General features: G+C 43.2%; 1 protein-coding gene across 18 annotated transcripts in view; it reads left to right on the top strand.

Moving 5' to 3' along the window:
* The window catches only part of LOC133568754 (receptor-type tyrosine-protein phosphatase F-like), a 621,387-nt gene that overhangs the window by 549,313 nt on the left and 44,704 nt on the right, over nt 1–27,370 (top strand). For 10 of the 18 annotated variants that reach the window (XM_061920870.1, XM_061920869.1, XM_061920881.1 and 7 more), the window contains 3 exons: nt 11,272–11,429; nt 19,045–19,169; nt 25,357–25,389. In XM_061920870.1, the coding sequence (XP_061776854.1) occupies nt 11,272–11,429; nt 19,045–19,169; nt 25,357–25,389 (316 nt within the window). Of the gene's footprint in view, nt 1–11,271; nt 11,430–19,044; nt 19,170–24,760; nt 24,794–25,356; nt 25,390–27,370 lie in introns of all 18 variants that reach the window. The other 8 variants (XM_061920884.1, XM_061920882.1, XM_061920883.1 and 5 more) reach the window with 4 other exon arrangements.

Below are 27,370 nucleotides of genomic sequence, written 5' to 3'. Positions count from 1 at the left end.
TTTTTCATGTTTGAAATAAGAAATTATTATTTTGAAAAAGTAGTTTTATACTTGTGAGTGTTGATGACACAGCTTTGCATCAGTTTATGGTTTAGTTTCAAGCATGTTTTACTCAATATAGGTCATCACATCTCAGCAACAAGCTGTAATATCTTACTGAGATCATTTAGGACACTTAAAACAAGTAAAACACTCTAACATAAAATCTGCTTAGTGAGAAGAATGATCTTATCAGACAGAAAATAAGAAAATATCACCCTTATCTGAGATATTTCATCTTACTAAGATTTCAGTTTTTGCAGTCTGATATGATGTACTTAGTCCATAAGTACACAAACGTGTACTTTATGTTTAGTGACATGCTAATTCTTGTTTTTACCCTTTCCCTCCCCCAAATTCTATTGTATGTTATACTCTTCTGACACCACCAGATGGCAGTATAAGTGTCCACATAAGTGGCCATAAGACCCCAATTCAGTAGTGTACACACTGTGGAAATAAGAGCTAAAAGGTGCTGTCCACGCATGTGGCCACTAAGCCTTTAGAGCAGGGGTCACCAACCTTTTTGAAACCAAGAGCTACTTCTTGGGTACTGATTAATGCGAAGGGCTACCAGTTTGATACACACTTAAATAAATTGCCAGAAATAGCCAATTTGCTCAATTTACCTTTAACTCTATGTTATTAATAATAATTAATGAAATTTATCTTTGTGGAAACATTGATCATGTAAATGATTTCTCACAATAAATATATATAGAAACAGATGAATATAAAAAAAAAAAAAGTGTATTTCTGTCTGTTATTCCGTCAGACATTTTTTTCCCTTCTACGGAAGGTTTTTTGTAGAGAATGAATGAAAAAAACACTTAATTGAACGGTTTAAAAGAGAAGAAAACACCAAAAAAACTAAAATACAATTTTGAAACAGTTTATCTTCAATTTTGACTCTTTAAAATTCAAAATTCTACCGAAAAAAAGAAGAGAAAAACTATGTAATTTGAATATTTTGGAAAAAAATAAAAAAAGAATTTATGGAACATCATTAGTAATTTTTCCTGATTAAGATTAATTTTTAGAATTTTGATGACATGTTTTAAATAGGTTAAAATCCAATCTGCACTTTGTTAGAATATATAACAAATTGGACCAAGCTATATGTCTATCAAAGACAAATCATTATTTCTTCTAGATTTTCCAGAACAAAAATTTTAAAAGAAATTCAAAAGACTTTGAAATAAGATTTAAATTTGATTCTACAGATTTTCTAGATTTGCCAGAATATTTTGGGGGAATTTCAATCATAAGTTTGAAGAAATATTTCACAAATATTCTTTGTCGAAAAAACAGAAGAGAAAATGAAGAATTAATAAAAATTAAAATACATTTACTTGAACATTGATTTAAATTGTCAGGATGGCAGAGGAAGGAATTTAAAAGGTAAAAAGGTATACGTGTTTAAAAATCCTAAATTAATTTTTAAGGTTGTATTTTTTTATCTAAAATTGTCTTTCTGAAAGTTATAAGAAGCAAAGTAAAAAAAATAAATGAATTTATTTAAACAAGTGAAAATATTTTCTTGGATTTTCAAATTCTATTTGAGTTTTGTCTCTCTTAGAATTAAAAATGTCGAGCAAAGCCAGACCAGCTTGCTAGTAAATAAATCACATTTAAAAAAATAGAGGCAGCTCACTGGTAAGTGCTGCTATTTGAGCTATTTTTAGAACAGGCCAGCGGGCGACTCATCTGGTCCTTACGGGCGACCTGGTGCCCGCACCGCGTCGGCGACCCCTGCTTTGAAGGTTAAACTGAAAGATGTTTAGATACAATACATACATTTGTATTATTTTTTTGTAATTAATAAGAAAATAGAGCAATAATAGACCCTAATAGACTACTGATACGTTCTGCACAACCCCAGTATTTGCTCTATTCTGTAAAGAAGCACAGATCATGTGATTGAAAATGCACTTAAGCGAGTTGAGTGGCAGTGTAATTGTAACACGTCCAACCATACGGTATAATTAGATCAGAGCACTTAACGGCGACGACACGTTGATTGGATTTCTGCGAGCGACCGCGGCGGGAAAAGTATTGTCGACTTTCGCTGAGGCCTCGTTGTTTACAAGCCGCACGATGATGGGGGGCGTGTGGTGGGGGGGGTGGACTGCCAGCCATGTCCGAGAAGCATGAGTGACTCTCACAGTCCTTCATTGTGATGCCAAGAAGGGGGGCGGCGGCGGTGGTGGTGAGGGGGGCGTGACTGAGCTTTTTATCAGATTTTAGCGCCCCTTCTCAAATGGATGAGCCGAGTCCTCCGCCGTGACCGACAGACAAAAAGCTCCTCTCTTTTCCGCGCTGCCCTTCCTCTCCCTTAAAGCACAGCTGCCATCATTTGTTACACTACAGGGCGCGGGCGGGGGGTGTGGGGGGAGAAAAATAAACTTTTTTCCCAGGAATGCCTGCAGGGACATAACCTGTGGCCCGTTTAGGCGCCCACAGTAGAAACAGGAAGCCCCGTGTTGGCGTTGTCCCGCTGCTGTTAACCCTTGTGTAACGTTCATATTGTTGTTACTCAGCCAGCGTTTGTGGGTCTAGTGGACCCGTTGCATTTTGTGGCTTTTATATGCCTCACAATCACTTTTATGTTAATGTGCGAGAAAATGAGAGCAGACAAATGTTGACAAAATATGTGGCAACTTTCTGTGGGAACTGCAGGTGCAGAAACACAAAAGAAGAATCCCCGTGGGATGCAGAAACCGGCAGAGAAATTTTCCGGGCAACGTTCATATTGTTGTTACTCAGCCAGCGTTTGTGGGTCTGGTGGACCCGTTGCATTTTGTGGCTTTTAATGCCTCAAAATCAAACACTTTTATGTTAAAATACTGAACAGATGTTTAGTATTTTAACATTAAAGTGTGTGATTGTGAGGCATTAAAAGCCACAAAATGAACACACACACAGCAGGACTAGACAGGAGGAGGACAGAGTGTAGGTACACAGAACATCAGAGGGTCAAATGTGCGAGAAAAGGAGAGCAGACAAGTGTTGACAAACAATGCTGCAACTTTCTGTGGGAACTGCAAGTGCAGAAACACAAAAGAAGAATCCCCGTGGGATGCAGAAACCGGCAGAGAAATTTTCCGGGCAAAGTTCATATTGTTGTTACTCAACCAGCGTTTGTGGGTCTGGTGGACCCGTTGCAATTTGTGTATTTTAATGCCTCACAATCAAACACTTTTATGTTAAAATACTGAACAGATGTTTATTGGCGTAAGGTAAAGATAAGTGATTTCCTAAGAGGAGTCCATTCAAATTCATGACGTGTTCTTAAACGCCCAAATTGTTCTCCTCTGCTGTTCTTAAGCTGCTGAATGCCAAATGGTTAGCGTGTGCATTTCCATCATAATTTGCATATACACACGGCCTTATTTCCCCAATATGCATATGTAAACACCCTTAATTCCGTAATTTGCGTAGGTAAACACCCTTAACCCTTGTGTAACGTTCATATTGTTGTTATTCAGCCAGCGTTTGTGGGTCCGGTGGACCCGTTGCATTTTGTGGCTTTGATATGCCTCACAATCAAACACTTTTATGTTAATGTGCGAGAAAAGGAGAGCAGACAAGTGTTGACAAACAATGTTGCAACTTTCTGTGGGAACTGCAGGTGCAGAAACACAAAAGAAGAATCCCCGTGGGATGCAGAAACCGTCAGAGAAATTTTCCGGGCAACGTTCATATTGTTGTTACTCAGCCAGCGTTTGTGGGTCTGGTGGACCCATTGCAATTTGTGTCTTTTAATGCCTCACAATCAAACACTTTTATGTTAAAATACTGAACAGATGTTTATTGGCGTAAGGAATGATTTCCTAAAAGGAGTCCATTCAAATTCATGACGTGTTCTTAAACGCCCAAATTGCTCTCCTCTGCTGTTCTTAAGCTGCTGAATGCCAAATGGTTAGCGTGTGCATTTCCATCATAATTTGCATATACACACGGCCTTATTTCCCCAATATGCATATGTAAACACTCTTAATTCCGTAATTTGCGTAGGTAAACACCCTTAACCCTTGTGTAACGTTCATATTGTTGTTACTCAGCCAGCGTTTGTGGGTCTGGTGGACCCGTTGCATTTTGTGGCTTTGATATGCCTCACAATCAAACACTTTTATGTTAATGTGCGAGAAAAGGAGAGCAGACTAGTGTTGACAAACAATGTTGCAACTTTCTGTAGGAACTGCAGGTGCAGAAACACAAAAGAAGAATCCCCGTGGGATGCAGAAACCGGCAGAGACATTTTCCGGGCAACGTTCATATTGTTGTTACTCAGCCAGCGTTTGTGGGTCTGGTGGACCCGTTGCATTTTGGGGCTTTTATATGCCTCACAATCACTTTTATGTTACTATGCGAGAAAAGGAGAGCAGACAAGTGTTGACAAAATATGTGGCAACTTTCTGTGGGAACCGCAGGTGCAGAAACACAAAAGAAGAATCCCCGTGGGATGCAGAAACCGGCAGAGAAATTTTCCGGGCAACGTTCATATTGTTGTTACTCAGCCAGCGTTTGTGAGTCTGGTGGACCCGTTGCATTTTGTGTCTTTTAATGCCTCACAATCAAACACTTTTATGTTAAAATACTGAACAGATGTTTATTGGCGTAAGGTAAAGATAAGTGATTTCCTAAGAGGAGTCCATTCAAATTCATGACGTGTTCTTAAACGCCCAAATTGTTCTCCTCTGCTGTTCTTAAGCTGCTGAATGCCAAATGGTTAGCGTGTGCATTTCCATCATAATTTGCATATACACACGGCCTTATTTCCCCAATATGCATATGTAAACACCCTTAATTCCGTAATTTGCGTAGGTAAACACCCTTAACCCTTGTGTAACGTTCATATTGTTGTTACTCAGCCAGCCTTTTCCACTCTTCTTCCCAGCCTTCCTGTGCACCATTGCTGGGTGTGTTTTGGACACTTGGACAAAAATAGTTTCAAGCATGTTTTACTCAATATAGGTCATCACATCTCAGCAACAAGCTGTAATATCTTACTGACATCATTTAGGACCAAAACCCTTAAAACAAGTAAAACACAAACATAAAATCTGCTTTGTGAGAAGATTTATCTTATCAGACAGAAAATAAGCAAACATCACCCTTATTTGAGATATTTCGTCTTACTTAGATTTCACTTTTTGCAGTGTGGGTTTCACTATGTAAAGCGCTTTAAGTCACTACAGCAAAGCGCTATATAAATATAATTCACTTGGACCTGAACGACGTATCTTCAAGTACTTGAGATGAACTTCCCTCTCATCCTGCATAAGAGGGCCATTGCAGTTTCAAAAAGGTTTGAAGAAGACTCTGCAGTCTGTTAATTGGTGTGTGCTCAAATTCCGTAGAGAACTGACCTTCGAATCAGCACACACCCGCCTCCTGTCCTCCATTTGTGTTTACCGTCTTGGCTTAAGGCTGATAGAAGCTCTTGCGTCATGTTGCTTGCGTGACTGTTGACGCGCTGTGATTGGTTGGCTTTTTTTGGGCGTCATTTGCAAGTTTTCCTTCTCGCCTGTCCTCTGCCTCAACTTGCTCAGGTGTCAATCAATCAATCAATCAATCAATTAATTAATCAGTCAAAGTGTATTTAAATAGCCCTTAATCACAAGTGTATCAAAGGGCTGCACAAGCCACAACAGCATCCTCAGCTCAGATCCCACATCAGGGCAAGGAAAAACTCAACCCATTGGGATACAATGAGAAACCTTGGAGGGGACCGCTGAAGTCCCCCCCCTGGGCAACCGGTGCATTGGACGTCGAGTGGATCTAGTTAATGGAGTGAGAGTCCAGTCCATAGTGGATCTAACATAATAGTGTGAGAGTCCAGTCCATAGTGAATCTAACATAATAGTGTGAGAGTCCAGTCCATAGTGGATCTAATATAATAGTGTGAGAGTCCAGTCCTTAGTGGATCTAACATAATAGTGTGAGAGTCCAGTCCATAGTGGATCTAACATAATAGTGAGAGTCCAGTCCATAGTGGATCTAACATAATAGTGAGAGTCCAGTCCATAGTGGATCTAATATAATAGTGTGAGAGTCCAGTCCTTAGTGGATCTAACATAATAGTGTGAGAGTCCAGTCCATATTGGATCTTGTTAATGGTGTGAGAGTACAGTCCGTAGTGGATCGAACGTAATAGTGTGAGAGTCCAGTCCATAGTGGATCTAAAATAATAGTGTGAGAGTCCAGTCCATAGTGGGGCCAGCAGGAGATCATCTTGATGAGTGGTCCACCCCTGGTCCCGACTTTGAACAGCTAGCGCGTCACCTGTGGTCACCTAATCTGTGCCTTCGTGGAAAAGGGGGGGCAGATCTACTGGTCTAAAAAGGGAGGTCTACTTAAAGGTCTATTAATGAAATGCAAATGTGTTGACACACGTGATATCGCCCTGTCTCTGCTCTATCTGCGACACGGCACTCGACGTTCCCCCCTTGACAGTCAGCAGGCCGATTCGGGGTCCGAAAACACTGATACGAGACGACATCCCTTTGCACAGATAGAAAAAGTACAACTTCAGCACAATTGATGATAACGATAGCAACGGCCCTTAAGCATAAGAGTTGCGTGATAATATATACATAAATATTCTAACAGCTATATAAATATCATTTACTGCAACTATTTGTTTGACTTTAGTCAGCCATCTGCTGGACTTAAGTGGACCTGTAACATGTATTTGATATTCTTCCTGGTCCTTGCCGGGTTCGCGTCACCTTTCCGACTTGACCTTCCTGGTGTGTGTACCACTACACACACACACACACACACACACACACACACACACACACACACAGCCCCTCATAACCAATAAAATTGTTCACGTCAGTTGCACAAGATAAGCAAAGTTCGGCAGAAAGCGGCGAAGCAGCAGCAGAACTCTTTGAGCTCATCCTCGCTTATCTTTCCAATTAATATCAGCTTGTGTGCCCGAGAGCGGGCCGCTCTGCCGCTAATGATCCGGATTACTGACAGCCCGCCCGCCCCTGCCGCACACTGGGTGCTCAATTCCCCGCCAGGACCGCGATCTGTCACCCGTGGATGTCGCCTCACCTCCAATCTCCTCTCTCCCCAAACGGCGACATTGTGCAGTGAGGAGCACACAGAGCTCTAATGACAACAAGCTTTGCCGTTCTCTCTCCCTTGTCTTCATCTGCCACCTCGCTCTCCTGCGGTTTCGCTTTTCTTTTTTTCCGACCCCAGACGCCATAACTGGCTCGCCTCAGACCTCAGACACCCTCTCTCTATTCTCCCCAACCCTCCTCCGACTTCTTCTTTCATTTGAAGACGAAGGAGCAGAGGAGATGGTCTCATTTACAACCAAGGTAGCGACGCACCCTGCCGTCAGCGCCCCCCACCTCCCTTGTCCGTCACGGCGTGCACACTAATGAAGAAGAAATGAGTCCTCCGCCGTGCCCCCATTTATCTGAGCATGCCTGGAGAAGGTTCCCTCCTCCCCCCTCCATCCCTGGCGAGATCACCTCTCTTGGCCTTATCAAACGTTTCGGCCCTCGCTGGCGTGACGTCTGTGGAAAACAAAACAAAAAACGGGCGCTGATTTTGTGCCGCTGTTGGGACTTTGGTGGATAAACTCCTAACAAAGAAATAAAACTGTAAAAACATCCGTCCAACTTCTTCCGCTTATCCGAGGTCTGGTCGCAAGGGGCGGCAGCCTAAGCAGAGAAGCCAAGACTTCCCCAACGTGTCCTGGGTCTTCCATGTGGCCTCCTACCGGTCGGACGTGCCCGAAACACCTCCCTAAGGAGGCGTTCGGGTGGCATCCTGACCAGATGCCTGAACCACCTTATCTGGCTCCTCTTGATGTGGAGGAGCAGTGGCTTTACTTTGAGTTCGTCCCGGATGGCAGAGCTTCTTACCCTATCTCTAAGGGCGGAGGAAACTCATTTTGGCCGCTTGTACCCGTGATCTTGTCCTTTCGGTCATAATCCAAAGCTCATGACCATAGGTGAGGATGGGAACGTAGATCAACCGGTAAATTGAGAGCTTTGCCTTCTGGCTCAGCTCCTTCTTCACCAAAACAGATCAATAGAGCGTCCGCATTACTGAAGACGCACCGATCCGCCTGTCTATCTCACGCTCCACTCTTCCCTCACTCGTGAGCAAGATTCCCAGGTACTTGAACTCATCCACTCGGGTCAGGGTCTCCTCCCCGACCGGGAGATGGCACTCCACCCTTTACCAGGCGAGAACCATTGACTCAGACTTGGAGGTGCAGATTCTCATCCCAGTCGCTTCACACTCGGCTGCGAACCGATCCAGTGAGGGCTGAAGATCCTGGCCAGATGAAGCCATCAGGACCAGATCTTGCAGAGCTTCTCACCCTATCTCTAAGGGAGAGATCGAAACAAATTTCCAACGCTTGTACCCGTGATCTTGTCCTTTAGGTCATAACCCAAAGCTCATGACCATAAGGTGAGGATGGGAACGTAGATCAACCGGTAAATTGAGAGCTTTGCCTTCTGGCTCAGCTCCTTCTTCACCAAAACAGATCAATAGAGCGTCCGCATTACTGAAGACACACCAATCCGCCTGTCTATCTCACGCTCCACTCTTCCCTCCTTGAACTCCTCCACTTGGGGCAGGGTATCCTCCTCGACCGAGAGATGGCACTCCACCCTTTCCCGGGCGAGAACCATGGACTCGGACTTGGAGGTGCTGATTCTCATCCCAGTCGCTTCACACTCGGCCGTGAACCGATCCAGTTAGGGCTGAAGATTCTGGCAAGATGAAGCCACCAGGACCATATCTGGCAGAGCTTCTCACCCTATCTCTAAGGGAGAGACCGAAACAAATTTCCACCGCTTGTACCCCTGATCTTGTCCTTTAGGTCATAACCCAAAGCTCATGATCATAGGTGAGGATGGGAACGTAGATCGACTCAGCTCCTTCTTGACCACAACGGATCGATACAGCGTCCGCATTACTGAAGAAAAACGCCTGTCGACCTCACGATCCACTCTTACCTCACTCGTGAAAAAGACTCCTAGGTACTTGAACTCCTCCACTTGGGACAGGGTCTCCTCCCCAACTTGGAGATGGCACGCCACACTTTCCCGGGCGAGAACCATGGACTCGGACTTGGAGGTGCTGATTCTCATTCCGGCCGCTTCACACTCGGCTGCGAACCGATCCAGTGAGAGCTGAAGATATTGGCCAGATGAAGCCATCAGGACCATATCATCTGCAAAAATCAGAGACCTAATCCTGCAGCCACCAAACCGGATCCCCTCAACGCCCTGACTGTGCCTAGAAATTCTGTCCATAAAAGTTATGAACAGAATCGGTGACAAAGGGCAGCCTTGGCGCAGTTCAACCCTACCCCGTGTAAAAAATTACCCAAGAAGGGGAACCTTAAATGATGGTTTAGTGTGGCTGAAACGGGGTTTAGGCTAAATAATTATTCGATTAAGGGTTATCCGGCTTAATGTAGACAGGGCCTCTGTCACCAGAATTTTACAGTAGAAATTAATTTGGTCCCATTGTTTCATTTACAATAACGCACTGTAAAATCAACATTTGTATACTTAAAATGTTACTATTGAGTTGCCAGAAATTTTTTTACCCAAAAAATAACAGTGGTATAATGTTCCATACAGTAATTCACGGTAAAAAGTACTTAGAATTTTATGGTTACAAAAAAAATGGTCGCCCACTTGAGCGCTAAATTTGCCTTTTTATCAATGTTTGTCATTCAATGAATAATGGGATGGGAGGATTTTCTCTCAGAATTACCATAAATACCTAGCGCCTCTATTCAGCTTAGAGCCTATTCTCCTATAGTCCCCTGGCGTGTGATCTACAAAAGCAAATACCTGTTGGGGGTCACCTCAGGTCAAAAAATGTAGTCTTAGAGCTGCGGCTGTAGACGACCTCTGATATACCCCTTATTAGGAACACCACAGAATGGCCGTAGATGCATTTTAGGTATGATGAGAGCCCAGCATCCAAAACTGAAATCGTTCTTTACAATGAACTCATCAGCACTACACGTATTAATGCTGACCGAGCAGTTTGCTTGTCAGGTTCAAATACTGATGACGTCTATTAAACAAGACAAGAAGCAAAAAAATAAAACAGAGACAGAATTAAATTTGGCTCAATTGAGGAGAAACGTCTGGGCTGTAGTCTTGTACAGTCTCCATCACGCTCTGGCGAAAGATTGTACGCCTCCTCTTTTATTTGGCCCCAAGTCCACCAGTTGAACAGGCCTGTTTTAGACTTCTATAAAGTATGTTAAAGTCGAAGAATTATTAGAAGATGTTGTTATTCTTGCACTCTCCGACCAAGATATCGACCAATGCTCCTCTGCCACCGAGGTCGAAGTCGTAAGTGGCAGGTAACCAATCAGGTGTTAGGACCCCCCTACTCACTTTGACAGCTGAGTTTGACAGCTCAGATGAATTAATGAACTTCATAAAATAAACAATTCAGTAGTTAATTAAATTGTAAACATAATTGAATCGTGAAACAAGTCATTAAATTGTGAAATAAATATTCAAATTGTGAATAAATTAATTAATTGTCAGGTTCAAACACTGATGACATCTATTAAACAAGCAAGGAATTAAACAGAGACAGAATTAAATTTGGCTCAATTGAGGAGAGACGTCTGGCGAAAGATTGTACGCCTCCTCTTTTATTTGGACTTTCCCTGATTGCATGGCAACAGCTGTTTCTCAGGGAGGGGGTCGTAAACAGCCATTGCCTTTGGTTACAGAACAGTTCAAAGAAAAGGTTGTAAAACAGTTCACAGAAAAGGTGATAAAACAGTTCAAAGGGGTCAAGACAATATCTTTCTGTGGATTATAATACATGAAAGAAACAGAACCCCCTTCATGTTGCTTCCCATCTACACTGGAGTTTTACAAGCCGCCTGCTTGGTAGGATTTAAGACAGCTTTCGTCCTCTCGCCGGCAACTAATTGAAACACAAATTTTTGTGATAACTTAGATACAATTATTCTGACATTGCTCCTTACCATAATTACATCATCAGTTCTCGTGCTGCAGTGTTGTACAACACAGTGTTCCTCAGACTATCACGGCAGTTATGTCCAAGCTGTAATTAGAGCATGTGTTTAATGAATACTGTATGTTTTATTCATTTTATATGTTTCTATCTTCAGTTGACTTGTGAATAGCTTCTGCTGTTCAAAAATTCATATCTCATGTTGTGTTTTTCCCCTCCACACAGATGACATATTCGGCCAGTCCATATTCGGACCCCATCCAGGTCACAACGCAGTCTCTGGCTCAGGGGCCGGAGCAAACGGAAATGCTATGGGTCTTGGGCCCGGTGTTTGCCGTAGTCCTAATCATCAGCATCGTCATCGCCATCCTGCTCTTTAAGAAGTAAGTCTTTTATTATTTTATTTAGAAAATTTTTTGGCAATGTTTTCTTATTGGTTGCAAAAATGCCAACAGTAAGACAGCCTTTACAATATGGATCAAAACTTGCTTTTGTACATCACTAACAACTAATAATGATGACAATTACGGATGGTCGAATGGTAGAGAATGAAATAAAAAAATACATCTTCAAATAATTAATCAAATATGTAATTAATGAATTAAAATTGGAATTGAATACATACATGTGTAATTGAATGTGTTGTTAATTTATTCAATACCAAATTATCAGAAACAGAATCAAATTTGGCTCAATTGAGGAGAGACGTCTGGGCTGTACTCTTGTACAGTCTCCACTACGCTCTGACAATAGATTGTACGCCTCTTTTATTTGTCCTTTCCCTGATTACATGGCAACAGCCGTTTCTAAGGCACGGGGGTCATAAACAGCCATCGCCTTTGGTTACAGAACAGTTCAAAGAAAAGGTGGTAAACAGTTCACAGAAAAGGTTGTCAAACAGTTCAAATAAGAGGTTCAAGGTTCAAAGTTTATTCGTCACATGCAGAGTACACCACAGTGAAATTATTTTTTTCCATGCTCTTCAGATATTGCGTACAATGGGATCCAAACACTAGTTGCAGAATCAAATACACTAAATACAAAAATACAAAAAAAATTGAATAGCTCTGATGTACATTAATTACAAGACAATTAACTTGCACAATAAGTCACAGTAGTTATGGTAGAGGTATCAGTACAAGTAGAAGTACAGCCGTCAAATACAGTACCGGTGCAATATCAAATAGTATAACAGTATATGAAGCAACAACTATTAAGGTGTCTACAGTTCTTTGGCAGTTGAGTAGTGACAGTAATATGAACAAAGGTAGAAGAACAGTGTGACTTCTTTATACTCTTGTTTTTACATAATTTTTTACATTTTCAGTCATTGAATGAAGCGTATTGTAGTCTGGTAATTATAGTGGTAAGTAAATTGTTTTTACATTATTTTGTACATTATTTACAGTCATTGAATGAAGAGTATTGTAGTCCGGTAATTACAGTGGTAAGTAAAGGGATTCTTGTGCACGCAGTTTTGTGCAATTTTGATAAGTGTTAAGGTCCCTTTAGGGGAGTCGGGTCCTGCTTCCTTTTCGCTTTGTAGCTCTTGGGTCAAAACAATATCTTTCTGTTGATTACAATACATGAAAGAAACAGAACACCTTCATGTTGCTTCCCATCCTACACAGTGGAGTTTTACAAGCCTTCTTCTTGTATCCAATAATTGGATACAATTATTGTGACAATACTACAGTTATCAATCAATCAATGTTTATTTATATAGCCCCAAATCACAAATGTCTCAAAGGACTGTAAAAATCATTACGACTACGACATCCTCGGAAGAACCCACAAAAGGGCAAGGAAAACTCACACCCAGTGGGCAGGGAGAATTCACATCCAGTGGGACGCCAGTGACAATGCTGACTATGAGAAACCTTGGAGAGGACCTCAGATGTGGGGAACCCCCCCCCCTCTAGGGCACCGAAAGCAATGGATGTCGAGCGGGTCTAACATGATACTGTGAAAGTTCAATCCATAGTGGCTCCAACACAGCCGCGAGAGTTCAGTTCAAAGCGGATCCAAGACAGCAGCGAGAGTCCCGCCCACAGGAAACCATCCCAAGCGCAGGCGGATCAGCAGCGGAGAGATGTCCCCAACCGATACACAGGCGAGCGGTCCATCCTGGGTCTCGAGTCTGGACAGCCAGTACTTCATCCATGGTCATCGGACCGGACCCCCTCCACAAGGGAGGGGGGGGACATAGGAGAAAAAAGAAAAGAAGCGGCAGATCAACTGGTCTAAAAAGGAGGTCTATTTAAAGGCTAGAGTATACAGATGAGTTTTAAGGTGAGACTTATTTATTGACAGTTATTTAATGGCACATTTATGTATGAAATTCCAATTTTACTTAATAAATGACGGATGTATTTATTTATTTCATTCTCTCCCATGTGACGCTCCATAAATAACGGGTACAAATCGTCGTGACGGTCATTCTCAAGCAGTCCGTTGCTCCATCTCCAGGAGGCGGTCTTGATAACGGGCTTTATAACGACCGACCGCTGAGCACCATTGAAGCTCCTGTTTTTCCCCTCCTTCCCGTGTAAAGAGATTGACAGGAGGGAGTGTAGACTGGAAGCTGTGAGCCCGTTTTATTTTCTACGGCTGGCTGCCAATAAACACGCGAGGGGGAATAATTGCATTCCAGACAGGCAATTCTAGTTATTGCTACCTGCCGCATTTGCCAAGACCAAACCCTGATGAGGTTCTTACCTTTATGCTGTGATTCCAAATGAGTTGGTTTAAATAACCTCCCCCCTTCCTTTCTTTTCTTTGCTTAATATGAACGCAGCAAGCAGGAAAGGTGGGTACCGTCACTCCTCATCCGTCATATTTTTTTTCTTCTTCCATTCGTGTTGTGACATCAGCCAAATATTCACTGCAGTTATCAGGTCCGCTGCTTCGCCCCCCCCCAAAAAAAAACAATGCAACAAAACCTCCCTCCGGGAGAGCACATATTGCTGCGTCGAGTCAAACTTACCGGGACGTGAAGAGCGGCAGACTCCCGCCGCAGGTCAAAGGGAGTCCCAGGTCACGGGAGTTGTTCCTGGGATTTCGCGGAGGGTTTCGGCTTACCTTTGCATGATCCACGTGTGGTGACCGTGTGTCTCGTCACATCGTCCTGTGTGCTGTGCTGTGTTGCATTATCTGTCCGGTGTTAGCATGCGACCTCATGACCGCCTCCTTTTTCCTGTATGCCAAGGCAGCACACGCAGCAGAGTTGGTCATTGTGAAGTAAATGCCAGGCCAGGGAAACTGCTGGAGGAAGAACCGTTCCCATCTTTAAAGCTGACATTTTCCAAAGAGACCCCCGTTCGTTCGCTTTTAGCTTCCGCGTAGGCAAGATTCTTAACAAAGGGCACCTCGTTAAGCATGCCGCCTACTGCACACACACTTGTACACACTAACATGGACTTACAGTATATCCTTTAGACCTTAGACGTCAGTCAATCAATCAATCAATCAATGTTTACTGATATAGCCCTAAATCACGAGTGTCTCAAAGGGTTGCACAGACAGAACTCAACCCAATTGGATGACAATGACAAAAACCTTGAAGGGGACCGCAGATGTGGGGACCCAACCCCGGGCGACCGGTGCAATGGACGTTGAGTGGATCTAACATAATAGTGTGAGAGTCCAGTCCATAGTGGATCTAACATAATAGTCTCAGAGTCCAATCCATAGTGGATCTAACATAATAGTGTAAAAGTCCAGTCCATAGTGGATCTAACATAAAAGTGTAAAAGTCCAGTCCATAGTGGATCTAATATAATAGTGTGAGAGTCCAGTCCATAGTGGATCTAGTTAATAGTGTGGGAGTCCAGTCCATAGTGGATCTAATATAATAGTGTGAGAGTCCAGTCCATAGTGGATCTAACATAATAGTCTCAGAGTCCAATCCATAGTGGCTCTAACATAATAGTGTGAGAGTCCAGTCCATAGTGGCTCTAACATAATAGTGTGAGAGTCCAGTCCATAGGGGCTCTAACATAATGGTGTGAGAGTCCAGTCCATAGTGGATCTAACATAATAGTGTCAGAGTCCAGTCCATAGTGGCTCTAACATAATAGTGTGAGAGTCCAGTCCATAGTGGATCTAACATAATAGTGTGAGAGTCCAGTCCATAGTGGATCTAACATAATAGTGTGAGAGTCCAGTCCATAGTGGCTCTAACATAATAGTGTGAGAGTCCAGTCCATAGTGGCTCTAACATAATGGTGTAAGGGTACAGTCCATAGTGGCTCTAACATAATAATGTGAGAGTCCAGTCCATAGTGGCTCTAACATAATGGTGTAAGGGTACAGTCCATAGTGGCTCTAACATAATAATGTGAGAGTCCAGTCCATAGTGGCTCTAACATAATGGTGTGAGAGTCCAGTCCATAGTGGCTCTAACATAATAATGTGAGAGTCCAGTCCATAGTGGCTCTAACATAATGGTGTGAGGGTACAGTCCATAGTGGAGCCAGCAGGAGACCATCCCTAGCGGTCAGCAACGCAGAGACGTCCCCAACCGATTCACAGACAAGTCGTCCACCCTGGGTCCCGAACCTGGACAGCCAAAGCTTCATCCGTGGCCACCAAACCTGTGCCTCCCCCCCCTCCACGAAGGAGAGGGGGGCAGAGCAGAATAGAAATGGCAGATCAACTGGTCTAAAAGGGGGGTCAATACAAATGAGTTTTAAGATGGGACTTCAATGCTTCTACTGAGGAAGCATCTCTAACTGTTACCGGGAAGGCATTCCAGAGGACTGGAGCCCGAATAAAAAACGCTCCATAGCCCGCAGACTTTTTTTGGGCTCTGGGAATCACTAATAAGCCGGAGTTATTTGAACGCAGATTTCTTGCCGGGACATCTGGGACAATACAATCAGCAAGATGGGATGATTGAAAGTTAGACGTCATTGCCATTTGTTCTTTGTCGAATGGATCCTGATTGAAGGCCGCAGAGCACACATTCCAGAGTCACCAACTGCGCCCCCTTCTATCCAGGGAAAGGGGCACACAGGCTGGCTCAACTCACAGAGGAAGGGAGGAAGAGATTCTTGTCATACATTAGCCGTCACGCCTCTTGCATTAGCTTAAGCCTCCCCCGTACAACACAACAGGTGGCGCTGAGGCCTGAGGTGGCGGACAGAGTTCATTCCGCCACCCGCCGCACGTCTTCTCTGCGCATCAGGCGGCAGCAGACGCCCTAAAAGGCGGGGCTCGCCACTCACAAATAGAGCGCAATGAGATGTGAAATTTCCACAAGGCGTCCCCCTTGTGCTGCTTCCTTCCTGTCTCCATTTGCAGTCAGAGGTCTTGTATGTGTGGGCTTGCCACCAGATGTCTACCGCCTGAGATTTACAATGTGCACGGTCCGTCTCGTCTGTACGCCTGACAGACAGAGTTCCGCTCGACTGATCCCAGCAGCGCTGTGCTGAGCTGAGCCAGGTTTCACCGTGCCGGGCTAGGCGGCACAGGTGCTGTAGAACCGGCCTTAATTACCCGGGGCTGTGCCACCCAGCTGATGAGCTAATTACAGCAGCCGCCTGTTTTCCTCTCAATCTGGAAAGCCTGTAAACACAAACGTGTTGTTGGCACACACGTACACACGACTGAGAAAATCACACGCACACATGCACACACAACAGCTGTCATATATCCAGTAGCAGACGCACCAAGCCTTAGACCACTCCCGGAAAATGATGGACTTTCTAGCAATTCAACACTTGTGGGACCAATTAGGGTAATGCCCTGGTATTCTACAACTGTTGATTGTCCCAAGGAGTCCTGAACACACAGTCTTGTGTGAAGGAGATGGGGAAAAGACCCCCAGGGAAGGCCAGTCAAGAACAGATGATTACACAGAGTCATACCCAACACGGGTCCATCATGGGAGTTTAGTCAAAAATAGATTCCTTAATTAAACTGAGATACATTCCAGAAGTTGAGACAAAGTGACTTCAAAGTGTTAAATCAAACCACAATATCCACCCAGGAAGATCACCCACAAATAGACAATTTAAGGGAGTAATTTAAACCCCAATTCTTCCTGTACGTGAAGATCCAAGGTCTGGCTAAAGAGTTAAGTCAAAAGCCTAAGGAAGTTCAAAGTATCCTTACAGTAAGTTCAATCATGCACTGATCTTTCACAGGCTACAGTTGGTCTCTGACCCAAAAGTTATTTCAGACACGGATAGGAGTCGGCAACCTTTACCACTCAAAGAGCCATTTTGACATGTTTCACAAAATAAAGAAAACAATGGGAGCCACAAAACTCTTTTGAAATTTAAAATTAAATAACACAGCGTACAAAGTTTTTTTTTTGCTTTGTGCTATCTATAAACCAGGGGTCTCAGACATGCAGCCCGCACCTTTATATGAAAATGTAATATTAGTGCGGCCCGCGAGTTTTAATTGAATGCCGCTTGGCAATATCACAATTGCCAACCATCCCAATATATCCGAGGGACTCCCAACTTTCAGGGCAACTGTTCTCTGAAATGTCTGCTGATTTTCACCCAAACGACGATATTAAGGGCGTTTTGTGATGACATTGCGCTTAATACCCTCTACCAACCGGTTTAGCTCGGTTGGTAGAGTGGCCGTGCCAGCAACTTGAGGGTTGCAGGTTCGATTCCCGCTTCCGCCATCCTAGTCACTGCCGTTGTGTCCTTGGGCAAGACACTTTACCCACCTGCTCCTAGTGCCACCCACACTGGTTTGAATGTAACTTAGATATTGGGTTTCACTATGTAAAGCGCTTTGAGTCACTAGAGAAAAAGCGCTATATAAATATAATTCACTTCACACTACAAGCGTAAAAAAAAGCTTGTCAGCTCATTTACATATTGTATGTGGCTTCTGCAGACACACGTAAGTGACTGCAAGGCATACTTGTTCAAAAGCCATACAGGTCACACTGAGGGTGGCCGAATGAACAACTTTAACACTCTTACTAATATGTGCCACACTGTGAACCCACACCAAACCAGAATGACAAACACATTTCGGGATAACATTCGCACCGTAACACAACATAAACACAACAAAACAAATACCCAGAATCCCATGCATCCCTAACTCTTCTGGGCTACATTATACACCCCCCCATCCTCCTACCACAGGGGGGGGTTGTATAATGTAGCCCGGAAGAGTTAGGGATGCATGGGATTCTGGGTATTTGTTTTGTTGTGTTTTTGTTGTGATACAGTGCAGATGTTCTCCCGAAATGTGTTTTTCATTCTTCTTTGGTGTGGGTTCACAGTGTGGCGCATATTAGTAAGAGTGTTAAAGTTGTTTATATCACAACCCTCAGTGTAACCTGCATGGCTGTTGAGCAAGTATGCCTTGCAGTCACTTGAGCGTGATAATGGCAGCCGCACACTACATGAGGGCTCACCCGACGGCATGTTCTAGAGAGCGTTAATGTTATTGTCATCACGGCACCCCCTCAACATTGTTGTCCGAATGGAAATCTGAGAATATTATCCTCGGGAGATTTCAAGGAGAGGCATTGAAATGCGGAAACCCCCCGGAAAAATGGGGGAGCCGGTAGGTATACAGCTGAGCCACATCAGAGTGATCAAAGAGACGCATGCGGCTCCTGAGCCGCGGGTTGCCGACCCCTGATCTAGGCGGTAATGTTAAGAAGGTCAAACTATAATCCATCCATGAAGATCAGTCAAGAACCGATTTTTCTCAGAAATTCAAACCAACCTAGACAAGACAAGAGCACATCCTTACAGGAAGTTCAGTCAAACTATGTGTAATGCTTCCAGGCGTATTAATCAATAACAGATCCTTACAGAAAGTTCAGTCAAACCAGGTAATTCAGTCCGCTAGCGATCCCTATTGGACGTTTTCAGTTTTCCTGCCATTTCAAAAACAATGTCAGCGTCGCATTTGATAATCTCATCGTTTCCAGTTAGCTTGATGAACAAGCGTGTCAGTGGGACGCAATTAACGCAGCGTTGTTGATGTTGTTGTCGTTTGTCCCCTCAGGAAGCGGGCGTCGCCTCTGCCCAAGGACGAGCACTCAGGTGGGGTGAAAGACTCCCTGCTGGCCAACTCCTCCGACCCCGTGGAGATGAGACGGCTCAACTACCAGACGCCAGGTAGTAAACACAGTTGAGTTCTGTCGTCGACATATGGTCATGTCGAGGCGTCAACTGTAAATGTGGATGTTGGAATTAAGTACAGAGTGGCTCAGGGTACCGTACGGATGAGCTGAGTAGTTATTTTAGAAACAAACCAAGGGCATGTGATTATGTGCAAAATGCGGATCACAGGTTCTGAATGAAATCAGAAATAGAGACTCCAAAGAATCCAGAAGTCAAAACCCACGGCACCCTTGCCTATTACCCACTGATGCGATCACTCCTATCGCATGCAGTTATCGTCAGCCGCAACCCAGCACCAAAAAATAACCACGACGACTCAAAATAAGACTGGAGATGTTCCACAAAATCGGAGAAATTGCAGTAACACGGAGAGAGAGAGAGAGGGCCAAGTCTAGCACGGCACGGTTTGCCTAGCGTGAGTGTACCCTAGCAAATACATTTAGGCATCATAACGGTGTGTCCAAACGGAGAGTTTTTTTTTTGTTCATGGACGTGGTGCAACCTCGGGCTTCTTCCCCCTCCTCCTCCCTCCATCAGCTCCTTTCATCCCCTTGCCAACTGGTAATGAGTCCTGCTGCCTCTGATGTCAAGGTGAGCGAGGTGCAGGGAACAATGGAGCTGAGAGAAAATGTCAGCCCGGTAACAGGAACGCAAGTGCGCTGGTGTGTTGGTGCTCTGTGTACATTCCTTTCTCAGGTTATTAGTGACTCACACACACACACACACACATTCTTTTTGAACCCCTGCAAAGGAATTAAGCATTGCTGCCGCTCTAACAGATCCCTGTTCTCCCCTCCTCCCACTCCACCTCTTTTTTCCCTTTTGTCTTGCATTTCCCTCGTAGGATAATCTCTTCTTTGTTTTTTTTTTGCTGTCAGACGCCCCCTTTCTCTCACTCTGCCTTCGACCATCGCATAGTCACAGACGCTGGCGCAAGGCGTAAACTCCTAACGAGGCCGAACTCTATAAGACGCCGTTCCTTCGCCTCCTTCCTTCTCTTCTTTCTTTCTGTTGATTGTCCAACAGCAGGCTTGACGTCCCCGCATTGATTGTGATTGCGGTCAAGTGGTCCGACGCAATTGCAGCGCCGCATCTCTCAACAACTCATTTCAGTTTGTTTAACACATCTCGGTTGTATACCTGCTACTTCAGCAAAGAGCTCCTGTGACTTAAGGGTGCTTTGACGCTGAATCAGTTTGAAGAGTTTCTTGTAATGTGGCAAAAATAGCAGGTGTACCTATGTACAAATAAGAATAATCAGAATACTGATGAGAACTTAGAGAAAACGCTGAGTGCTCGTTACGGCCATCTTTCATGAACATCGAATCAAAGGTATTTCTTAGAGTTTCGTCAAACTTGAATCCATACAGAAAGCTTAGTCAAGGACGGATCATTTCAGGAAGTTCTATCAAAGTTACTTCAGAAAATTATCTATTTTTGGCTGGCTCTCGTGACTATCGAATCAGAAGTACTTTTTAGAGACTTCCGTCAAAGTTTAATCCATACCGAAAGCTTAGTCAGGAGCAGATCATTTCAGGAAGTTTTATCAAGGTTATTTCAGAAAATGATCTATTTTGGGCCGGCTTTCATGAAAATTGAATGAAAGGTACTTTTTAGAGTTTCGTCAAACTTTATTCCATACAGAAAGCTTAGTCAAGAACGGATCATTTTAGGAAGTTTTATCAAAGTTACTTCGGAAAAGGATTTATTTTGGGCCGGCTTTCGTGACCATCGAATCAAAGGTATTTTTTAAGAGAGTTTCGTCTAACTTCAATCCATCCAGAAAGCTTATTCAAGAACAGACCACTTCAGGAAGTTCTATCAAAGTCACTTCAGAAAATGATTCAAATTTGGGCCGGCTTTCATGACCATTGAATCAAAGGAACTTTTAGAGTTTCGTCAAACTTTATTCCATACAGAAAGCTTAGTCAAGAACGGATCATTTCAGGAAGTTTTATCAAAGTTACTTCGGAAAATGATTTATTTTGGGCCGGCTTTCGTGACCATCGAATCAAAGGTACTTTTTAGAGAGTTCCGTCTAACTATAATCCATCCAGAAAGCTTATTCAAGAACAGACCATTTCAGGAAGTTCTATCAAAGTTACTTCAGAAAATTATCTATTTTGGGCCGGCTTTCATGACCATTGAATCAAAGGAACTTTTAGAGTTTCGTCAAACTTTATTCCATACAGAAAGCTTAGTCAAGAACGGATCATTTTAGGAAGTTTTATCTAAGTTACTTCGGAAAATGATTTATTTTGGGCCGGCTTTCGTGACCATCGAATCAAAGGTATTTTTTAAGAGAGTTTCGTCTAACTTCAATCCATCCAGAAAGCTTATTCAAGAACAGACCACTTCAGGAAGTTCTATCAAAGTTACTTCAGAAAATGATTCAATTTGGGCCGGCTTTTGTGACCATTGAATCAAAGGTACTTTTTAGAGAGTTTCGTGTAACTATTATCCATACAGAAAGCTTAGTCAAGAACAGATAATTTCAGGAAGTTCTGTCAAAGTTACTTCAGAAAATGATCCAATTTGGGCCGGCTTTCGTGACCATCGAATCAAACATACTTTTTTGAGCGTTCTGTCAAACTTTAATCCTTACAGAAAGCCTCGTCAAGAACGGATCATTTCAGGAAGTTCTATCAAAGTTACTTCGGCAAATTACCTATTTTGGGCCGGCTTTCCTGATCATTGAATCAAAGGTACTATTTTGAGAGTCCTGTCAAACTTTATTCCATACAGAAAGCTTAGTCAAGAACAGATCATTTCAGGAAGTTCTATCAAAGTTACTTCAGAAAATTATCTATTTTGGGCCGGCTTTCGTGACCATCGAATCAAAGGTATTTTTTAAGAGAGTTTCGTCTAACTTCAATCCATCCAGAAAGCTTATTCAAGAACAGACCACTTCAGGAAGTTCTATCAAAGTTACTTCGGAAAATGATTCAATTTGGGCCGGCTTTCGTGACCATTGAATCAAAGGTACTTTTTAGAGAGTTTCGTCTAACTATTATCCATACAGAAAGCTTAGTCAAGAACAGATCATTTCAGGAAGTTCTGTCAAAGTTACTTCAGAAAATGATCCAATTTGGGCCGGCTTTCGTGACAATCAAACATACTTTTTTGAGCGTTCTGTCAAACTTTAACCCTTACAGAAAGCCTCGTCAAGAACGGATCATTTCAGGAAGTTCTATCAAAGTTACTTCGGCAAATTACCTATTTTGGGCCGGCTTTCCTGATCATTGAATCAAAGGTACTATTTTGAAAGTTCTGTCAAACTTTATTCCATACAGAAAGCTTAGTCAAGAACAGATCATTTCAGGAAGTTCTATCAAAGTTACTTCAGAAAATTATGTATTTTGGGCCGGCTTTCGAGATCCAAGAATCAAAGGTACTTCTTAGAGGGTTCCGTCTAACTAAAATCCATACAGAAAGCTTAGTCAAGAACAGATCATTTCAGGAAGTTCTGTCAAAGTTACTTCAGAAAATGATTCAATTTGGGCCAGCTTTCGTGACCATCGAATCAAAGGTACTTTTTAGAGCATTCCGTCAAACTTTAATCCTTACAGAAAGCTTAGTCAAGAACGGATCATTTCAGGAAGTTCTATCAGTTACTTCGGCAAATTACCTATTTTGGGCCGGCTTTCCTGATCATTGAATCAAAGGTACTATTTTGAAAGTTCTGTCAAACTTTATTCCATACAGAAAGCTTAGTCAAGAACAGATCATTTCAGGAAGTTCTATCAAAGTTACTTCAGAAAATGATCTATTTTGGGCCGGCTTTCGAGACCAAAGAATCAAAGCTACTTCTTAGAGGGTTCCGTCTAACATTAATCCATCCAGAAAGTTTATTCAAGAACAGATCATTTTAGGAGGTTTTATCAATTAACTTCGGAAAATGATCTATTTAGGAAGCCCAGGCAAAAGCAGAACTTTTCTAGCAGTAATGATCATCCCTCCGAGATTCATCAAAAACAGATCATTCCAGGGAGTTCTTCCTAACCGCAATCCAAGTAACTTCAGACACTGTTCAGGTAGACCAGTCAAAAAAAATGTATTCTAAAATAAAATTCCAAAAAGATTGGTCAAATTATATTATCCATCAATGAAGATCACACAAGAGCTAATTGTTTCAGAAAATCAGAAAGCAAGTTACTTCAGACACTGATCTATCCAGGTGGCCTATTCATAAATGTATCTTTTTAAGGAGTTTAGTCAAATTTTAATCTATCCAGTAGAGTGTCTTAGAACAGCCAACTGTTCGACAATTCGATTCAGAGGAGTCTGATTTGAATATCTACCTTGCAGTCAAATCGGCAGACATTGAAACCTTTCTCGTCCTCTGGTGGGAGGCTTGCGTCAAAGAGGATGTCCCGAGATAGAACACGTAGAACACGGTGCAGGGGTGTGGCTTCAACCTTTTTGCTTGGGCAGGAAGCCTCCCGCATTGCTCCCCGGTGGCAAAACACTAATGATCCTTTCACAAGTCTACATACGGAAACCTTGTTATGACTTGTACTACCTCTAGAGACCACCAGACCCGGAGCCGACCCCCGCAGGGCCGATCTTGGAACCTCACTAAACCATCCAATCTTTACCGTGCTTAGATAGATAGTACTTCATTGATTCCTTCGGGAGAGTTCCCTCAGGAAAATTAAAAGATTGGTTATTTGTTTATTGTTTGTAAACCTGAACCTTTTAGCCTTTTTGAGGTGGAAAAAGTTCCAAATCAGATTTGTTTATTTGTGGGGAATGCATTTCGCTACGCTCTTGCTAGCATACATTCATGTATAATACATGAAAGCCACGCACACTTTTATAAATGAGGCCCCAAAAATATTAATGGAGCTGTTAACACATAAACTAATCAACAAAAAACTGCTAAGAACCTGTCTCAAAGTACAAGCAATGAGACCAAATGGTTTCTGTCTAAAACTGGAGGCTTCTCCCAGAACTCGAATCCTCACCCTAAATCAGTCGGAAAAATATCCTTTTGAATGAAAGTCGAGCAGTTGTTCTTCATGATGTCACCCGAATGTAGACCCTCCATACGGGCTACCATTAGGTAAGGAGTGCTTTAAAACAAGCTAGAAAATGTTGTACTATATGTCCTCTTTAATATCTGTGAGGTATTTTTCTATACAACCGGATTCCAAGATTACTCTGAATGAATGGGATTGACGTCAGTCTGGTAAGAGTAGTTTTCTCCTGTATGGTCTTGGTGCATTTGGTTTGATTACTGTGCTCACACGTCAGGAAACAGACATCTCAGACCGGGGAAAACAGACTAGAGTTTGAATACAGGAGGACATAAAGAGACCTGGTTAGAAAGGTGTGTTCCAAACGCTCGGTTGAAATGATCAGTAAATGACAAGCCGTCTTGTTAGTGGGGAAAATTCATCGAATGATCTTCGTTGACAATTTTTCAGCAGGAGAAGTGATTGCGGCTCTTAGGTTCACTCGTATGGACGTAGCTTGAGAAAGCACCAGCGGCTGTGCACGAGACGTTTGTTTGTTTAGCCTCGATCTGATCCTATCGACCATTGATCCAGTCTTCTTCCTTCCTTCCGTACTCCCTGGCTCTCCTCTCTCCAAAGGTCCCAGCTCTCACCGCAGCCCCAACACGCCAAGTTAGTCCGTTATGTTGCATAAAGCCATGCCTCCACCGAAGTGGTACAGTACAAATCAGATTTCCACGGTTTGGAAGCCATTCCCGAGAATACCACGGTACAATGTGGGGCATTAACCACATTCACGCTCCGTTTCTGTCAAAAACCGTTCAGAACCGAACTGAACTGTACTGATTAGTGGAAGCAAGCTTCGTACTGTTTGAATACAGTTTGAATGAGTTTGAATACAGGAGGACATAAAGAGACCTGGTTAGAAAGGTGTGTTCCAAACGCTCGATTGAAATGATCAGTGAATGATAAGCCGTCTTGTTAGTTGGGAAAATTCATCAAATGATCTTCGTTGACAATTTGTCAGTAGGAGAAGTGATTGCGGCTCTTAGGTTCACTCGTATGGACGTAGCTTGAGAAAGCACCAGCGGCTGTGCACGAAACGTTTGTTTGTTTAGCCTCGATCTGATCCTATCGACCATTGATCCAGTCTTCTTCCTTCCTTCCTTCCTTCCTTCCTTCCTTCCTTCCTTCCTTCTTTCCTTCCATACTCCCTGGCTCTCCTCTCTCCACAGGTCCCAGCTCTCACCGCAGCCCCAACACGCCAAGTTAGTCCGTAATGTTGCATAAAGCCATGCCTCCACCGATGTGGTACAGTTCAGATCAGATTTCCACGGTTTGGAAGGCATTCCCGAGTATACCACGGTACAATGTGGGGCATTAACCACTTTCACGCTCCGTTTCTGTCAAAAACCGTTCAGAACTGAACTGAACTGTACTGATTAGTGGAAGCAGGCTTCGTACTGTGTGTTTCCCCACACACTCTTCCATCAAACCACTACCCACCCTCTCGCCTACTCACTCGATCCCATTCTGTGACATCACAATCCCACCCGGCTTTCAGAGGATGCAGCAAAGTCCTCTCCGGACATCACGGCTGGTTGAGCAATACGTACTTTTACGTAATGTTTCTTATCTGTCTTCACCCTCCATTTCTTTGGTGCCTGTTTGTCGCTATAAAAGGCCTGTCCGACCACGTTCTTAAACACCAATCTTAATGTGGGTCTTTTAATTGGATTAATTGCTCAGGTTTCATGAGGAGCTGTTAGCGTCACCGTGGTGGAATGGCAGTAAGTCATTTAGCGCCTCTTTACACGGCCGATTCTGCAAAACTGCCGACTCAGGCGACAGGGACATAAAACACCTTTGCTTTTTTTTCATGCAGAATTAGGAAGGCTTGTGGAAAATTCTGAATTTATTGAAAATGTCTCCCAAAATTCCATATAAATTCTATTAACGTGAAGTATAATTGAAGTCCATCCATCCATTTAATACCGCTTATTCCCTTTGGGGTGGCGGGGGGCGCAGCTCTGATGTCAATGTTCCATTTTTTTGTGCCAGGTTTACCTTTAGGGTGGTTTGTTTTCATCCATACCACATTCTGTGCGAAAAGGACCACGCAGGTAAATGCCCCATTCCACGTTACGGTTGTTGATTTCTGCGGAAATAGAAAAGAAAGGCGGATAAATACCAGCCGGAACCGGATGTGCAACAAAAGAGGCGTCAAAGCAACGATAGAAGATGAACTTTTTTGGGTGAACATCTATAAAACAGGTTCCCGGCGGTGTGTTGTAAGCCAGGACGAAAGCCCCGGTGTCAAAGTTTGTTGGTGTCGAACCCCAAGATACAGAGAAGGAGGCCGGCATGTAGTGACAAAACATGGTTGTAATATAAACAACTAGAACAAAACCAAACAAAGGGTTCAAACCAAAAGCGCGCACATGGGCGGATAACAAACAAAATGCCTAGCGTGGAAGCTGACAGATATCTAGCAGGAAACCGAAAAACTGGAAACAGCTAATGGCTAACAAGAAAACACGAAACCAATAAGCTTCGAGAAAACAGACTACAAATAGCTAACAGGAACAGATTACCGCTACGACGACAAGGACAAATAGTAGCACGACAGGTAGCAACGACACAAGAGCGACAATAATCCAGCACTGACTGGAGGAACAAAGGAGGTAAAATAGGAGCTGGCTGATTGACATCAGGTGTGGCCAGGTGCCAATCAGCCACAGCTGAGGGGAAACAAAGCATTTAGGGAGACAAACAGGAAGCTGAACCAAAATAAGAGTGCTGACAGGAACTAAGGACAGGAAATACTAAACAAACAAACTGTCAGTGGCAAGCCTGACACGCGGTGGGTGGGAATATGCGCTCGCAGATTACCGTATTTTTCGGGTTACAAATCGCACTGGAGTATGAATCGCATTTCGGGTGGGAAATTTATTTGATAAAACCCAACACCAAGAATAGACATTTGAAAGGCAATTTAAAATAAGTAAAGAATAGTGAATTATATTTGTGAATTATATTTATATAGCGCTTTTTCTTTAGTGACTCAAAGCACTGTACATAGTGAAACCCAATATCTAAGTTACATTCAAACCAGTGTGGGTGGCAATGGGAGCAGGTGGGTAAAGTGTCTTGCCCAAGGACACAACGGCAGTGACTAGGTTTGCAGAAGTGGGAATCGAACCTGCAACCCTCAAGTTGCTGGCACGGCCACAGTAGTATATAGCATGT

This window comes from Nerophis ophidion, linkage group LG14 (genome assembly GCF_033978795.1).
Source record: "Nerophis ophidion isolate RoL-2023_Sa linkage group LG14, RoL_Noph_v1.0, whole genome shotgun sequence".
Lineage (NCBI taxonomy): Eukaryota > Metazoa > Chordata > Actinopteri > Syngnathiformes > Syngnathidae > Nerophis > Nerophis ophidion.
This window is presented reverse-complemented; position numbering and strand designations above follow the sequence as displayed.